General features: G+C 41.4%; 1 protein-coding gene across 1 annotated transcript in view; it reads right to left on the bottom strand.

Annotated features, from left to right (window-relative positions):
• Nucleotides 1–18,667, bottom strand: part of rabgap1l (RAB GTPase activating protein 1-like) — a 102,992-nt gene that overhangs the window by 6,837 nt on the left and 77,488 nt on the right. Inside the window, exons 18-21 of the mRNA XM_079157987.1 lie at nucleotides 17,931–17,972; nucleotides 12,997–13,125; nucleotides 3,213–3,305; nucleotides 202–312 (exon numbers count right to left, since the gene is read on the bottom strand). Coding sequence (XP_079014113.1) covers nucleotides 202–312; nucleotides 3,213–3,305; nucleotides 12,997–13,125; nucleotides 17,931–17,972 — 375 coding nt within the window. The remainder of the gene's footprint in view (nucleotides 1–201; nucleotides 313–3,212; nucleotides 3,306–12,996; nucleotides 13,126–17,930; nucleotides 17,973–18,667) is intronic.

Consider the following 18,667-nt stretch of genomic DNA (forward strand, 5'->3'; position numbering starts at 1 on the left):
ACCCAAAATAAATCGCTAGTTGCAGTGCACTTCAAATATGCATTTGGAGCATATTATCCTTCTCATTCAGCTCTATGCATAAAACAACCAATGTTGGCAGTTAGGAACAAATACTACATGTAAACACATACGAATAAATTAATTCAGCTCTGACACAAAGTAAGCAGACTATATTGTGGGTGCTAAAACGTGCCGTGTTACCTGGTCCAGGTCGTTCCGAAGGGCTATCTTGCTGGTGACCAGCTCATGGGCCAAGTCGTCATTCTCCTGTTCCAGTCGCATACTGGCCTCCTGAAGACGACGGTTCTCCCTCTGGACAAACACATACACGCAGTTGGACAATGCATGAGTGCCTGTAGTGTTAATGCAAAGCTGTAAACGGATCACATATTCGATGCACTCTAGAGCACACGCCTCTTTTTGATGAACGTCTCCGAGAAGTGACTTTTTAGTTGCATCTTACTACAGAATTTTTGTATGAAAGCTGTAAATTAAACAAACATTTAGCATCTACAAAGTATTCTGATAACAGAAGTAAGACAAACAACCTCACTATACACTTGACAATGTGTTTTAAGGTAGTTCATTTAATCAGGTTTGTAAGAACAATACCACATGTCCAAAGGTCTGAGGCTTGTAATTCTGAAATCTGATAAACAGCTTTCTATCTGAAACAAAGAAAAGGCAGCGGCCCAATTAGTCTCAATTTCTTGTTGCAGCCCTGTAAACCTAATAAGACACACACACACACACACACACACACACACACACACACACTAGCACAACACCATCTTAAAGTCTGCATCGCAGACCATTAGTGGAGTCTCATGACTACTGGTCTGCCTGTAAACAGTCTCACATGACGGCCATGCCTCAATGGGACAGTTGACACGATTACGAGCTGTCACCTGACCCTGATATCCTGTCCCCCTAACAATGACCGCCTCTACCCCTAACTAACTCCACGCACACGCGCACGCACACACGCGCACACGCGCACACACACACACACACACACACACACACACACACACACACACACACACACACACACACACACACACACACACGTAATATAAATAAACATGTATAACGATATAACAAAGAAGATCAAAAAGTACAAATACACGTTCCCCTGAACAGCTATACAGACACAACAGACACACACTCAATCACATGTTCTGGAGACAGTTTGTTTGATGCTCTTCAGATTAAATGAATCACTTCCTGTGAGCAGAGAGGTGATGGGTTTCATTTGGGCAAACAGAGGAAAGACCTACAACGTCTTCGTTAGTGTGGGAGTTTTTTTTTTTGCTGCTGCAGCTGTTTTAATGTGATGAGACATCAGAGTCTTTACACTAAAATATTCCACACTCTACCTTTTAACATCTTGCTAAACAGTCTACGTCAACATGGATCATAAATGGCAATCAGCTAAATAAATTACTAATAAATGTAAAATGTAAAAAAATGTAATGTCCAGGATGAATCAATCAAGATCAGTGAATGCTGTAAACTTAAGATCCTGAACAAAATCTCTCATGTTAAAATCTTTTTTGGAACAGAGGCAGCTTACCGTGCTGCTGTCCAGTCACACAGTCAACAACAACGTGTTCGTATCGAGCCTCCAGCAGCACAGACTCAACTTTAACACATGATCCGGACAGGAGTTCCCCTCTCCTTACATTCCTCTTTCCAATGCTTAAGTAAAAGTACAACTCGGCGAAAAAGTCACGCATGGATTTTAAACATTTGAAGCAAACGAGACACGCACAAGTCCAAACACACACCTCGAACAATACAACACAATAAGTACATACCTGAAGCAAAAATGTTGAGCATAAAGTAACTCAAATCCAAAGAGGAATTCCTTCAACAACAATGTGTATGATTTCATTAGCTAATTTAGAAGCAGCAACATTCCTGCTTTGTCTTCTAGCTCTGTAAGAAAGTCTTTCCAGTGGCTGCAGAGCATATGTCTCTGATCTGACATCTTATCAACAATAAAGTCCTTTCCTTCCTTTCCTTCCTTCCTTTCCTCCAGAACCAGCAGCCTACACAGCGCTGCTGTGGTTGTTTGTGCGTTTCATTATTTCACTTGAATCTCTGATACAACTAATTCTTCCATTCTCGTCTTGATTGACGTTTTATTTTATCCCTTCACGATTACTACTTTTGGGATATTTTCTCAAGCAATTCCGAGTTCTACCGTCTAGTGAACTGCTCACTGATGTGTTTCGCCACGAGAAGGCAGGTTTCTATCTGAACATTTTGACTCACACAAGGCTGCAAAATATTTTAAGAATGAATAAACTAAGAAACTCTGTCTTGGTTTCAGCTTGACCACCGAGCATTTTAAAGTCTATTCAATTAAACTTGTTGTTTACTTCAAGACTTCTTGTTACAGCAATAGTACAACATTTCTAACTTAGAATCTGTCCACTACTTGAAAAAGATGTATACTTTCCAAGTTAAATGAGCAGTGGGTATAAAGAGAGATACACTTAAAATTATTAAGGGCGGTTTACATGCTTGACAAATTTGGAAGAAAAATAATTTTTCTCTTCCCTAAGCTGATTTTGGAAAAACAAAAATGACTGATTTAAAGAGGACCAAGAGGAAAGGACAGAAATCCTGATACAACAGAGCAAATGAAAGCAAAAGATGCCGTCTGTTGACAGTTTGAGTCTAACTATCTGCCTCACCTCTCCTGTTTTCACCCTCTGAAGATAAAGTCACTTTCAGCAGCCAAAAACACCTCGGCAGCTTCGCCCAAAAATAAATATTATAGATGTTTGATAATGAAAAAAAGCCTGTGATGTGTGAGAAGTCTTTTTTTCCAGCCAGAACAGTGTCACAAATATCAATGACATTGTTTTCACAGGAGATGTCTAATATTAGAAATATGGCTAATTTTAGCAAATACTTACTACATGACAAACTTTGAAATATCTCAAAGAGCCAAGAGCTTCTTACCATCTCTAGAGCTGAACACTACCTGAGAAGTAATCTAATGAACATGTTCAGGTAACGAAGTAGCTCGCACATGAATACACTGTATGTTTTGTAATGAGGTACAAAAAAGGGGATGGCTGCATTTAACTTCTTCACCTGGTAGGCAGAAGAATGTATTATAAGTAACTAATGTAAGAAAAGTAAGATCTCTTATATCTTCGTGTGTGTGTGTGTGTTTGTGTGTGTGTACGTCCTACCTGGAATCGGTCGATGGGGTCTTCTTGTTGCAGCTGGCTCTCTCTCAGTGTCAGATATTCTTTCTCAAACTTCTTCAGCTTTTTCGTTGGAACCTAAAAAAACAACAACAGAAAATACGTCATTTTTGAGAGAGAAAAGTCTGGATTAAAAGGGTACTAAAATCAACATTTTGGCTTTTAATCTTGATCAGTGAAGCTCTAACTTATGCTCAGTTGTTGCCCCTGAGATGTCTCGTTTCTGGCTTAAAGTGTGATTCAAACTAGCAACTGTCAAACAACCTACTTCTCTCAGCAATAATGTGACTTTCCCGCCTTCTCCTCAACACAAATGCACCAATTCACTAAGTAGGAGTCATGCTCACGGACACAATGGACATGATTCTAAAGTTCCAGTACCACTCATTTATTTATACTACAGAACGTATTCAATAGGGCTCGTCACAAATATGTACTAATACAGGGTGACTTTACTCAATGTGGGGAAAAAAGTTTTGATTAATAACACTAAAACAAACTGAAAGGGTCAGAAGTTAAAACAGACAGATATCCTTGAAACACAAACTCAAAACTAACAACTAACTCTGAATATTGCTGCTGAAACATTGTGGTTTTGTGGTTCGTGCTGCTCAGTTTCTATTTCTATGTATCTGCTCTATATATGTTTATGACCAGAACATTTGTATGCATGTTGTTCTCTACATTTCACACTAGATAAGGTTCGGAACATCAAGAGACCCAATAGCACATTTACAGTACTTTTGACTGCAAATCAGCCGGACGCCTTTATTCTACAAATTCTTCTCAGACAACAGAAGCTTTCAGGTCACACTGCAAACTACTCGACCGAGAGTCGTTCAGTTTCCAACAACAGAAACTGGGATGACGTACAGACGCATTTCAGTTGCTAATGAAAGACAACAAGATGAGCAATTTGCCCCACTGTGATGCTCCCAATGCAGAGTCTTTCAGTAAACAATGTGCCGCCCTTCCTGTAAAGTGAAAACGAGTGCAAACTGTCTTTCTATGCTATAAATGCTTAAAATATTTGAAGACATAATTAGTAATCCAAAAATCCATACAACAAATGTTATTTAAGTGGAGTATTATATTTTTAAATATGTCCAGTTCAGAAAAACAAAAGATTGTTTCATTGTTCTTTATGTCTCTTTCTTCAATTCTATGTACATATTTGGGTAATGTTGTGGGAGAATAGCTCCATCGCAAGATCCACAGCATGATAACGGATTTCAGAAATGTGCTCATCAGCTGTGAACCTGTGACCAAATGTGTAAACGGCAACTACCAAGCAATGCAAGCAGAAAATCTAAATCTGCATCTTGGAAGTAAAATTCACGTGAACGTACCACATAATGCATCTGTCAAAACAGGAAAACCAGTTAGTAAATAAACTATTTTCTGTTTGTTGTAACTGTCTCTGAAAGTAACGTATAAACAAGCAGGGTTTGGTTCTAACCAAACAGCAGCGACTTATGAGGCAACATAGATGACCGACTGAACTGGATCTGTGTGTGTGTGTGTGTGTGTGTGTGTGTGTGTGTGTGTGTGCTTCAGGTGGGTGGTAATGTTATCTCCCCTGTGTGGAAACAGCATTGCCATAGCACCCACCAGTAGGGCTGAGGATTCCAAGTCTCAGTCACATGACACAGACTGCCGTGTGTGTGTGTGTGTGTGTGTGTGTGTGTGTGTGTGTGTGTGTGTGTGTGTGTGTGTGTGTGTGTGTGTCGACTCAAGTACCTAATTTGCTACTATGGGTGCCATCGTTTGCCATTTACTCTTTGTGTGTCGAGTTATGTATGAAACTGTTTTAAGAAAACGGAATAATAACTCATAAGTACAAAATTGTTTATTAAATATTCTTTGTTACTTGTTGTTATTTGGCAGAAAGATGTGACGAGAGTTTAGAGTCAGTGTTTGGAACAACGACTACAAGAGCTTTCATAAACTCGGCACAGGTTGGATCACAGCTGTTTTGGAGCCATCAGGGGAGTGTAGTGTTGTTAATGTCATAGATGATTATTTTAAGCTTTAATTGAGCATTTAGTGATATTGTCTTCTGAAACTCAAACTTTGAAGTTTGCCACTGGGAAAAATAGATTTTTCTCCAAAATCAATAAATATCCTTCCTTCCTGATTGTATAACTTTGAATTAAACTCATATCCTCTAACACAATCTGGTGTTAACAGATCTGACACAATAACAATAAATGACGCTTACTCACACTATTATTATGGTTATAAACTGTCTACGTATATACAGTATAAACATTTTTCATACTGTCACAGCTCTTCACAAACAGCGATTTGGTCTTTTTCTCGTCCATCACTGGGATATGGTCATTATTTACTAGTTTTGTATTATAAAAGTTCGACAACAACATAATTACACGTCAGCCAGTTGAGTAGAATTAAAAAGGCGCTTGAAATTTACAGTGTTTTTACTACACACATAATAACACAGAATGAGAAAATAAAACGCCCCGATAACCAAGTTAATAAGATAAGAATTGTACAACTGATTTCCTCCATTAATAAAAAAAATAGATGAGGGAAACTGAACAAGCCGCTTATTCACACCAGCGGTCATTGCTTGTCCTCCTCAGTGACCAGGAACACACTGTGGTGGATGAACGCCCCGCTGTAATCTATCGGACACACAATTCCCCGGCAGATAGCAGACCTCAGACTCATTCTGTTGTTATCTGTGTACAAAGAAAGAGCAGCTTGGTCTCTGCAGACTGGTTAATAAAAGATATTTTATCGTAACAAAACAATTGAATGTGGTGTTCTCCTTCAGGCACCAACACATTTACACACTCATTGTGCTTTGGGATGTTTTGAAAGCCACCAAACCAATTAATGAATTAAACTTTACTCATTTTCATGTTTCATCTTCAGCTGTAGATTTAGAAGTGACCCAGCGGGCTGCTGGACATTTTAGTTTTTCCTACTTCTTGGTGGTTCGTAAGAGTTGATATTCAGTAGATAAGAACATTTGTAACATACAATACAACCAGCGCAGGCCTTTAACGATTATTTGATTAAGTAGATTTGGTCTCTTTTGACACATTTACTGGTGATACACAACAAAACAATATTCAAGGACCAGCTTCCCTCTCAGCCCACTTGTGTGTGTTGAACCATGTGTGCATGAAACAGTCCCACGTTAATACCCAAAATGAATGCACAAGAGACGGAGAAAGAGAGAGAGAGAGAGAGAGAGAGAGAGAGAGAGAGAGAGAGAGAGAGAGAGAGAGGGCGAGAGACATGTGATTTTAAACACCTGTGACTGGAACACACCCACACGTTCCTCAAACCCACCTCTCGCTCGTGCTTTCACCTCCTCTCACACACTCATTCATGGCCTTTAAGCATTCTTCTACAAAGAATCTACGCCACCAATTAAACCCACTGGTTGTGTGATATTTTCCAGGCTTCCTGTCTGTGATGTGATGCTTTGACACTGCAGCTTACAAACCCAAACTGACAGTAAGTACGAAATCTTTCAATTTTCCACTTAAACACGTGGAATTAAGTTTTAAGAAAACCACTTGGTTGCTTATATTAGGTGAATATGACCGTCCGTGTGAGTGTATCTTGAATTGACAATACTTGTTTTTTACATAAAACAAACCACACATCATGTAATTTTGTATTTTACATGTAAAACCAGTCGTGTTTAAGTGTTGTTCCCTTTGAGTTGCACATTAAAACAGGAATCATCGATAGACAAGCTGAAGCCTAGCTACCGATTATGCAACTCTCCAACACCCCTAAAACACACAAACACTAAAGCATGCCTGTGTAATGAAATGCAATGCAGAACAAGGCTACCTGATAGAGGCGAGGCTTTTATTCAAGCATACAGACCCACCACAGCTTCAATCACACAGGATCCCCAACACCCCTCGCAGTTTGTTGATGCTTTTTGGTCTGGTTGTCAGTGTAGTTGAAAACCATCTGATGCAATGAATATATAAATATGTTGTGAAATATATTCTACAAAAGGACACGATTATAAAACTGCCCGACTTTAGACCTGCTGCCCTTTACATTGATATTTTATGATGATATCCAAAGTGTCTAACGCCCCCTAATATATTCAGACATTCCTAGTGACTTTACCCTTCAGGAAAACATCTCAAACTTCATGCTCTACTGAGTTACAACTAGTGAGCATGTGCAGGGCTCAGCATCACGCTCAAGGCCACTTCAGACAGAAAGCTAAAATGGTTGCTGATAAACCCGTGCATGCTTGCAGTTACAGGGTTTAAACCTGCTGATGCATCCTCATACGTGCTACGCTTTTCAGTGTAAATATTGAAGGCCGGTAGTTTGGGGACAGAGGGGCCACTCTGATTCAGGTAATGCGATTAAAGAGGCCTGGTGCCGCAGGAAATGGTACCAGGCCCACTTATAGATTCTTGACCTGAATCCCTGCAGCAGAAAATGGAATTGGTCCCAAACCTCCAAGCCGAGATCACACACTGTAAAGTTATATTGGGTATTAAACTACGTGAACAAGACTCTGTGTGTGTGTGTGTGTGTGTGTGTGTGTGTGTGAGCTATTGGTGCTCTGCTATTACATTAAGTGGCAGTCCAAGAGTTTGAATATTAAAATAAGGACAAAACTAACTGGACATCTCATGAAAAACTAGGCCATTGAATTCAATTACCCATGTGAGGGAAATAGAAACACACACACACACACACACACACACACACACACACGCACACACACAAATAAAGGTCTCGATTGATTCCAAATTTGTATCAGTAATTGAAACAAACTGACAGCCGCAAACGAGTGACTGAAAAAGCTCCGTAACCTCAAACATCACTTTCAGTAGGAACACAACACACACCCACACATCATGAACATGAGTGAACATCATCGACCTCATGGAAGGAAACATGTCGTTAGTTTCTGTGAAATCTAACTTTTGTCACCTGTTTATGAACAATTGCAAAGAAATGCCAAAAATAACTAAGAGAAAAATAACAGATTGAGAAAATAAGACTACAAAAACAACTGACAACCAACAACTGAAAAGAATGATGCAGGTGCATTCCTCTATTTCTCTTATCTAAAAACTACAAAAGATAACGGTCAGAGGGAAAAGTTGGGAATGTGTCCTATCAGAGTTAAATAGGAATACACCCAATACACAGAGAGGGATGTACGAAGGAACAAAGGAAAGAAAGCGAGAGAGAGAATGACAACCGTAATGACCAAAGGACAGACCTACCACCGGTCTGGGAGCTCTTAGAGGTCTGGAGTGGGCGATCAAGCGAGTCAGTGTGTCCTCCTCACCCGGTCGGTCGACGACATGAGCGTCGTATGCCACCATTATGGACACCTCCTGCATCATCTTCACGTCCTCTTACTCCCAACAATAGAAAGGAGGTAGAGGATGAAGAAGAAGAAGAAGAAGAAGACGAGAAAGGAGGAAAAGTGGCAGAGAAGGAAGGAGGGGAGTGCAGCCGACAGGTTTGGGTTTCTCTCTAAGAGTGAAGGAGGCGACCGGCTGCTTTCAAGAGTCCCTCAGGAGCCGAGCCCCGCCCACTGAGAGCAGGAGGGCGGGGGGAGCGAGAGCGTAGTACAACACACCTGTTTGTTTTCTCCCTCTCCCTCTCTGTAACGCTAGACGTGTGCGACAAAGGATGATGAGTTTGCTTTTTCTTCCTTTCCACTGAGTGAGTCCTCCCCCCCCCTCTCTCCCCCCGCCTCTCTCTCTCTACGTCTCTTATTATAACATCTCTCTGCCTCCCTCCCTCTATTAAGGTTGGACTCAGGTTTTTTTTCTTTTTTTTCTGTTTCCTGCTGCTGATAAAAATAAAGATAAAGGCTTGCTTACACAACTACAGAAAGTGTGTGTGTGTGTGTGTGTGAGTGTGTTTGAGTTAAAGAGAGATCGGAAGGAAGTTGTGAGATCAACCACAGTGACGAATCGTTCATAGTTCCACATCGTTCCAACAGTAAAACCCAGGAAGTGAAAGCAACTTCAAGGCTGTGCCTGAATACTGTGCTATCCTCCCGTAAGACCCCACAGCTAAACACTGCCTGACGACCTCTCTGTGGATGGCAACAGATTCCCCTGTTGGAGGAGATGCATCAACAACAACGGGTCTCTGTATTTCTCTCACCATGTGCCTTTTTATGCCTCTGTGTTTTTCCCTCGATCCCAAGTAAAGAGTCTTGTTTTTAGCTCAATGGGGATTTTAAGAGAGGATTCTGCATTTATAAAAGGGAGGAGATACAATAACTGATTTACAAAGGTTCACTATTGTGTGGCACATAGGTCAGGTGCATTAAATAAGGAAAGTACCAAGTAACCTGCGTTCTAGAGTGACCCGATAAAAAAACATACATAACGACCCACACTGAATTATTTAACTAAAATACATAAATAATATAAGGGATATATTAATAAAACAACATTTCTTAAATATAAATAATAAAAACAATGATTTAATTTGCTCAAAAGTTAAGGGAGTGGAAATAATAAAATCAATCAGCTACTTTGTGTGCTCTAAACTTCACATTTATTGAACGGTGAAATCACTCTAGACTAGGAGTTTGCTCTTTTATTATGACACTTAAAGTGTTAATTTAGCAGCATTTACTTCCTCTGTAAATCTTCCTCTCTCTGTTGCAGCTTAATAAAAGTCAACTTAGATGACCTGATCAAACTGTTTTTCAAATTAGCAAGCAGGTTCATTAAACACCCGAGGCCGGTTTCACCAAATGGGCTGTGGTCTGTGTGTTCTCTGTCGTTCTCCCTCCTGGACTCTACATCTTTACGTCTCTGTACATTATTCTGTCGGTCTTCTTTCTCCACAGTCTGTTAAAGTTTAGCTTCTCCGGATTCATCAGTCAAACCCTGAGCGGCAAATGAATGTACGACATTCCCTCTCTCTCCTTTTTTTCTTAAAGTCCCGAAAAGTCATCACTCCAGCTGCGGTCGGGCGGATGTTTAAGAAGGCTGAGAAATTCAAATTCTTCCCATAATCCCCAGAAAGGCTAAGCCATCCTACTGCCCGTTGTGTTAATCAAGCCAAGGTGCCAGTGAATTCTTTCGATGTTTTAAGCAGCTTACAGAGTTCAGCTGATCGGATTTAGACGTTGACAGAGAAAAATATGTAAAGGGGGGGGGGGGGGGGGGGGGGGGGAGACAGGCTGGTTTCCCCCTTTTTCTCTGATGGTGTTTGAATTGCTCCATATATTTTCATCTACTGGGAATATTCTACTTCGAAAGTTAAAAGAGTAACTGGCTTAAAAACACGGCAGAAGAAAGATGTATTTAAGGGATAAGTAGTTAAAGATCTCAGACTCCAACACACAGTTCTGATGTGTAAACCTTGGCTATTAGGATGTGTTTCGTATTTTCTCTCTAGTGAGAATAATGTTTAAGGTAGTGCCAAGAGAAGAGTGACCAGGCTCGTCTAAGAGAAACAAAAGGGGGAAAAATAGGTACGCCGAACACAAGAGGAAACTCAGGAACAGCAGGGGAATGAAAGATCAGCTACGGAGAGAGAAACACAAAGTGTTCCTCTCTGTCCTGAGGCGAAGTCATCCTATGAGACAGACTACCTGTTCTACTTCAGTTCACCCACTTGAGCACAGACTCTACTCGTCTTTTCATTTGGTATTCGTGTTTTGATGACACTTTAGTCAGTTGCTTCTTGTGTGTGTGTGAGTTTCTATAATCCTGTGAATGTGTTTACCCATACAGACAGGTGACAAACAGAAGGGAAAAGGGTTTGATGCATATGGCCTTCACCATTCACCAGATTCAAATCCAGTTGAACATCTATGGGACAGTTTGGATCAATGTGTTAAATAGAGATTGAGGTTTATGAATTTAAGCGTTTATGCCTGGAAAGTGTGTGTATTTCAGTTAGAGAGTACATTACATTACATGTTTGGGTGTGTGTGCGCTCGTGTACAACACAAGGCCTAACATGATGCTTTGCATTTCCACAGAATTGTGCAAGAGTGCCAAAATGCCACCAAACCACTAGAGATAAACAGTGAGTAACAGTGCAGGATATCCTGTATGTAGAGAAACACAGAATCATACCAAACATGGGGGGATCTTAAGCACTTGAAGCCGTGTGTCTGACCAATACGAACACAACACACCATATCACAACCTGCGTACTCACCGAAAAATATTTTAGATAATAAAGATGAAAAAGGCCTAAAATGTAAAATATTAGTTGTATGTAGATAAAGAGAGACATGGAGAGAGAAAGCGAGCGAGCAGGCGAGTTAAAGGGAGGAGGGTGGTGGTAGGAGGATGATTATCTCTTCCATCTTTCTCAATCGACTCTTTCCTTCCTCTAGCACAACACACTCTGCTGACACTGACTGACGGACGGTCATACACACACACACAGACACACGCGCACACACACACACACACACACACACACACACACACACACACACACACACACACACACACACACACACACACACACACACACACACACACACACACACACACACACACAGACAGAGTGTACTGCTTTTGGTCTCTGGTGACCTCAGCACATTCCCGAAATGCCAGCAGCCTCATTAAGGTCAAATGGAGAATGATAACGAGATGTGTGTGTGTGTGTGTGTGTGTGTGTGTGTGTGTGTGTGTGTGTGTGTGTGTGTGTGTGTGCGCGCATGTAAGGACATTTTTGTGACCACACAACCTGGTAACATTTGAAGAAAACTATGGAAGCCATCTTTTATCTGCTGTTAAACAGAATAGAAGAAAGACTGATAAAAACCGAGCAAATATAAAAAACACAACTAAACTATACGTTAAACTGCAAAACTACTGAGCGAGTAGTGTGCAGTGCAAATAGCTTCCTTCTGCAGCCAAAAACAACGCTATGAGAGCAGTGAGAGTGAACCGACACAGTAGATATATACAGTATATAGCTGAATAATGAGCTGTGGTTTATACCCTTTCAGTGTTTTTACATTGTCATTTGATACGTTGTTATGGTAAATTACCGTTTATATGCAGTACTTATAAGAGACATTTTCCTCCCCTCTCCGTCAGGCAGAGGTTCAACCAGCATAAAAGCTTTTCCTGTTCTAAACATTCGCTGTGTGATAGCTCCTTTTCTGTCGCACAGAAATTCATGTTTTAGCATTTTAATGCTTTTTGGAAAACACAGAATAAGAAAGCACAGAGAAGCATCTCCATGCCTGAAGAGACAAAGAAATGACTCAAGGTAACAGACAGAAGATATCACAGTCCCTCTCCCTGTATTCCTTTAAACTGACAGCTAATATCTCTCTGTGAAATACAAAGCAATTAAACATAATAATCCAAATTCACAGACAGAAAAGAGATATAAAAATCATAAAGGATACCAATCAACAGCTCAACCAGTACACCTGAGATCTAGTGTTTCACGGGCAAAGCAGGGATGTCACTGTGGTAGACAATACAGTCATTTAATAGCCACAACAGCCCAAACTGATTTGACATGCTCCGGGACCTCTGACCCTTCTGGTTAAAGGTATTTGTGTCTCAGTGGGAGATGCCAAGACAGGAACTCCTCATTGTTTTGGTTGGACTCATAATAAACTCATAGTCACTCCATGAATAATGGGTTTGTGTGTGTGTGTGCGTTTGAACACACATTAACAACAGTTTGTATTTGATTTTTTCACGCATGTCTTGCTTTCACAAATAAAGTTGGTATTCACATATGGTGTAAGTAAGGAATAAAGGGTTTGCGGATAGGTCCTTACCTTGATGTTGCAGGCCTGCTCCATGAGCCTGCGGGCGTTTTCTGCAGCTCTGTAGCGCTTTGGAAGCTGGACTCTGAAGAACTTGAGAGCTCCTTCAAAGTCCGCCTGCAAGAGGTCCTCTTTAGACGTCTGGAGCAAGACATGAGGAGTTGGGAGACGAGAAGAAGCGGTGGAGAAGAGAGGTAGACAAAGGACGGTTATTTCAATATATCACATATAATGTTGACCTTGTGTATAAATCATAGAGCGCAAAAGCTTAGTGCCTTAAATACAAAACAAAAAAATAATAGTCCACCTAGAATTATTGAATCAATTACTTTTGCAAGATACAGAGGTTAGAGCAGAGAGCATTGACGGGAAAGTGAGTTGTTTGGAAACCCGTGTAAAGATGCCACACAAAACACTCAAATAATTCAGCGGGCGGCTCAGTGGCTGAACATGAATCAGAGTCAATAACAATCAATAACACCATCTTGTGGTGTAAGGATGAATTGTAGAATCTAACCAGAGACACTACTATACGTAATGTGCACGGCTGATAAACTGTCACTCAAAGACTAAGTCTGTATGCGTGTTTTTAAAAGTGAAACAGAGTAGAGATCATGTTTGTTTCATTTGTGATGGTAAATTACGAAATACAAAACTTCTTGGCAGCATCAATAGGAGACAGTGAGGACAAGTGTCCCTTCATCTCGCATGAGATTTCCATATGAATCTTTTCATGGCTAGCCATCTCTATAAAATAAATCTTTAGAACAATTGGCTGGCACATTCATCCGGTGTGACGTTCAGAAAAGTCCACATCAGAAGTAGCTCTTTCCATTATCAAGTCAAACTAACAACCATGCCTTTTCTATGTCTAAACCCGATCATCCCTGCATGCTCAGTTTCCTTCATCCAGTGTCTGTTTCCCAGTCCCCTTCTCTCACCGCCAGCAGCTTAGGGACGAAGAGCCGGTGTCCCATCCCAAGGAGATCCATCACCTTACAGTATGAGTCTTCTGAGGCCTGACTGCTGTGGGCCCCCTCATCCGACTTTCCCTCTCCGTCCTCCACCGCCCTGCGCACTGCTGGAAGGGGCAGACGCGTGGTCAAGGCAGGTATGGGGGAAGGGGAGGGAGGAGGGGATGGAGGCGGGGTGGGGCAGGGTGAGGGAGAGGGGCGGTCCCGCTCCGGGGCCAGGGTGGCAGAGGACTCCAGCGTGTCGTCCGAACGTCCCAGTGGGTTTCTTGGGAGTTTGAGGACAGGTGCACTGGGAGCAGACTGTGTTCAACTTAGGGGAGCCGAGATCCGTCTCGAGGTCGCTGTCTTCTTCTACCGTCTTAGAAGAGATGCCGATAATGTCAGTGTCACAACAGACTGATGTTCAGGACGCCAGCTCGGAAAGAAGAGACGAGACGATCACAGGAACACACACAGCGACTCAGCAGAGACGGCCCAGGCATCCAAGGCCTGCATCGTTAACATTGATCCAGTTCAAAGAGGCAACACAGAATTTAGTGGACAAGGCGTCAGTGGAGGCCACTCAGCTTGTACCACTGTCAGAGCCCGGTAACGAGGTGCCACAAAATAACAGTCAGAAAATGATGTGTTGACGCTGCTTTCGGCATAATGCTGACTCTTCCAGCTACCTGATGCCAGATTCCCTTTGAAATCCAGTCACACTACCCACTCTCATCGTCCCGTGCCAAACTCCCCCAACCAATGCCAATCCAGTACGCTGTTGCCAAGCAACAAAGCTGCTCAACACGTGGACCTCTGCTCAGCGATGGCTGAGTACTCCACCTTTTTTTTAATTTTTCCTTCGTTGGTAAGACTTCAAAGATGGAGAGAAAATCTCCCTCTGTCTGTGCAGCCGAGTGGCCTTAATGCTCAAGGCTCGGCGTGTGTGAGACGACACATCAAAGCGCAGGATTTTAGCTTTCTTTGAAATGCAGAAAGGCCTGAAATAACAGTACGAATCCTTTTATCCAAGGAGCCCCAGTCTAAGCCTGAGCCAGCGGTCCTGATGACGAGGCAGAAGCAGACGAGATGGGGTCCGTTTGCATGGGTGGATGGCACTGCTCTGCTTTCAGGAGATGATGATGCATTTGTGTTTGCTTATGGCTCAGTGGATGCTGAACTCGTTGAGCCAGATGTAAGCCAATGATGCATGAAAGTGTATCACGATAGCCTCCCTGTGTCTTTGCTCTTCTTCTTCACTGAAATAACCCTCTGATCTGAAGTCTGACCAGATCCAAACCAGATAGAGCAGTAAAAGCACAGTCCAGTCAACAGCTCCAGCATGGACTCCAATGTCTGTCCCTCCGGCAGATTTTCATCAGCAGCAGCAGCAACCAGGCATCCGGTCTGTATCGGTCAGTAGATCCTTTAGATGGGAGTCAGCTCCTTCAAATGGAAAGTCACTTCTGCCTCTCAACTGTGAGTGTTTGCACGAGTGTGTATGTTGTGCTATCAAGAGTGATGGTCCTGGCCAGCAGCCGGGGTGAGGCGATGCAGAGAAACCACGCAGTGTTTCCTGTCCACGGCTTCTCCTCGTTTTCTCTCTCCCTCAGCCTTCCTCGCTTTCTCTACCTCTCACTTTCTCTTTGTTATGCTAACAGCTAACGGCTAGCAGCTAGCAGGGGCGGCTCCATTGCAGAGGTCTGGGTGGTGGACAGAGGTAGCGTGTTGAAGAAATGCATAGCCAGCCAGGTAGAGCAATAGGAGGTAAAGAATACAAAGAATGAAGAACTGTGGGTGAGAAGCTATACGAAAGCATCCATGGGAGGTACAGATGAAGAGGAAGAAAATGGTGAAAAATCAGGTCCAGATTGCTAACGCTATAGCTTATGCTCCTGTTGTGATGTGGATAGCGACTGCTAAGCAGGAGAGAGAGGGAGTTGCACACAGATGGAGGGAGGGGGGATGAGAGCGGAGAGGAGAACAGGATGGATGGAGGAGGGAGTCTCGGGGGAGAATGCCGTCATGCCTGGCCAATGACAGGCAGGCAGTGGAAGCCCCTTCCACCGCCCTCCTCAAATCCTCATTTGTTCTCCACTCCCGACCATCGCATGCACCACATCTTTCTGTCTGACACACAGAGTACATTATCGCTAAGCTATACGGCAGGAGGATGTTTTAAAAACCAACCATGGATGATTTATTTAGAGTGGAAAGCCGGAGTGTAGCTGCATATCTACGTAAAACACTTAGTACATTTACTTTTGTTACAAACATGAGCCAATCTGCAAACATTGGATTGGCTTATCAGTTTTTATGTAGTTCTGTTTAATGATATGCTGGTGTGTTTATGTTTACCGTCAGGCTATTTTTCCATCTACTGATTTTTTTTAGCCTCCTATTTGTTAATCAGCATCTGAAAAGAAGCACTGTGCAAAATACTTGAGGATCTGACAAATATAAAACATATATTAATAAATAAATATAATACTAATTATTGCTTATGAGCTCATTGGGGGACCAAGAATATCTAATTATGGTTGAAAACTTAATAACAACCACCTTTTCTGTCCAAACTTGGCCGCCTCCCTTATCGATTTCTGGTTTACTTGAGGTTTTATAGGTAGCCATGTTTTTGGGGAAGTGACGCAGAAGAGTGAGTAGTAAAACACTTGATTACTGATTACTGATTACCGACATGATTACTGTCGGGAACTACAGGAGAATTACACTTCAGTGTGATATTACCTGTGTTTTACCTGATTTCCATTAGCTATATGAATAAGAAAATATTTTTTTTCTAAAAGAAGAAGATAGTTTTATGTCGAACTTATTCTGTAAAAAAAAGTAATATAAAACAAACTATGCGAAATGTTTTGTTTATTTTATTTCAGTAAAAAGACATGAGCTACAATACGAGTTTCAGCATGACTTCCACAAGCACTGTGCCATCAAATCAATGACCCCATTGACCAAGCAGACACCAATCCATCCGGCCACAAACAGATCTGATGACACATCAACTAGTAATTCTAAACCATTCTGCTCTGACAGCAACAACATGCACGTTTAATTCATTTATCTATTTAAAAAAAACTCAAGGAGATATTTTCTTTGGATTTCTAACTAACTAAAATCAATAAAATGGTGTGTTTAATTTCTGTCTGTATTGTTTAGTGTGTGTGCGCCTATGTTTCCATTTTACTGCATCCCAAATGTATTTTTTTTATGGAAAATGAACTTTTCTGCATCTAAATGATATATAACTTTATCAACCTCTGAGGGGAACTGCATGGAAACCCTGTATGCACCAATAACTGTATATAATGCTATAAATTTGGGTGCATGTATAAATACATTAGAAACTTTAGCTGAGGGCGGTGTGGGTGCAAATTAAAAATATTATTACAATAGATCCAATTCGTATACTGCTCAAAACATAAACTACAAAATAATAGTAAAATTAAACATTGAAAGGTTTCTTGCTGTTGTGACACATGCTGCATCAGATTAAACACGATATTTAACATATTGAGTCTTTACCTACAAATGAGCCTCCTCACTTCCAGATGCAATTTCTGATTTGAGCACTAGGGGGCACGAAATGCCAACAAACTAACTATCACTTCTCTTCCAATCTCTTCAGACCTAAAGGACTTAACACACCTCCTCATACACAATGCCTCTTCTGCACAATCATGCTTCGCCAAACTTTGATCAGTGCATTGTGGTAACATTGTCACTAATAACAGCTCCAATAAACTGCTCAGAAAATATGTGCATAACTACCATCTTGATCATTTTACTTGCAATTAATGTAAAAACAAATGTCAAGACCTTTTTTTTCTTAAAGCCACATGGGTTTATCTTTGGTACACAAAATATTTTTCTCTTTTTAAAGCAAAGGGGATCCAGCAATAAACACGATTGAAATTGTGTTTTTGACATGAAAGCTGGTAACAGATAAATGAATGAATGAAAGTGAGAACTAACCTTGAGCAGGGCCAGCGCTACATTGAAGATGATGCTCAGACCCTGAAAGAAAGAAGAGAATTAGATTTAAATTCAGACACAAGAAGTAGCAAAACTATTATGTTCATGTGTATCGGCAGGTTTTGAATAGTTTAAGATTTAAGATTTTATTCAGGAACTGAAATTGACATGCTGTCAAGTATGTTGAGAGTAATGTACAGAATATCTTCCTTGCTTTGATTGGTTATTGCTTTATCGCTTAAGCCATTCATTTTAAAACTAGATAAAGCTAAAAGTCTACTTTGTTGTATTCATTATATCTTTAATGTTTCTACATGAATCACAGATGATTGTGTTCAGACATTTTGTTTTCACTGCTACACGTGCACAATAATGCTGTGACAGCACGTTTCTTCCTTCCTCTCCTGTCGACACAATGCTTCCGACTTTGACACAGAAAGAAGGAAAATGTAAAACTGATGTCAGCGCTGCATGGGAACACCCGTCTCCTTGGTCTCCGTGACAACCAGTTCACATGGCAACACAGAGCTAAAAATATCTGGACAGCTCTAAAAATAACCGGAGGAAGAGAAAAGCGAGGGGGAGCGCTGCCTTCGCACATCCATCTTTGTAGGCCTCAAGATGGTGCTACAGTGCTGAGGCAGGATCAAAGGATAATCTCACAGTGTGTGTGTGTGGCCCAGTGAGACAGATTCATGGGGAGAAAGAGAGATAAACATGCAGAGAGGGGAGTCATC

Source organism: Pholis gunnellus (assembly GCF_910591455.1).
Source record: "Pholis gunnellus genome assembly, chromosome: 4".
Taxonomy (NCBI): Eukaryota; Metazoa; Chordata; class Actinopteri; order Perciformes; family Pholidae; genus Pholis; species Pholis gunnellus.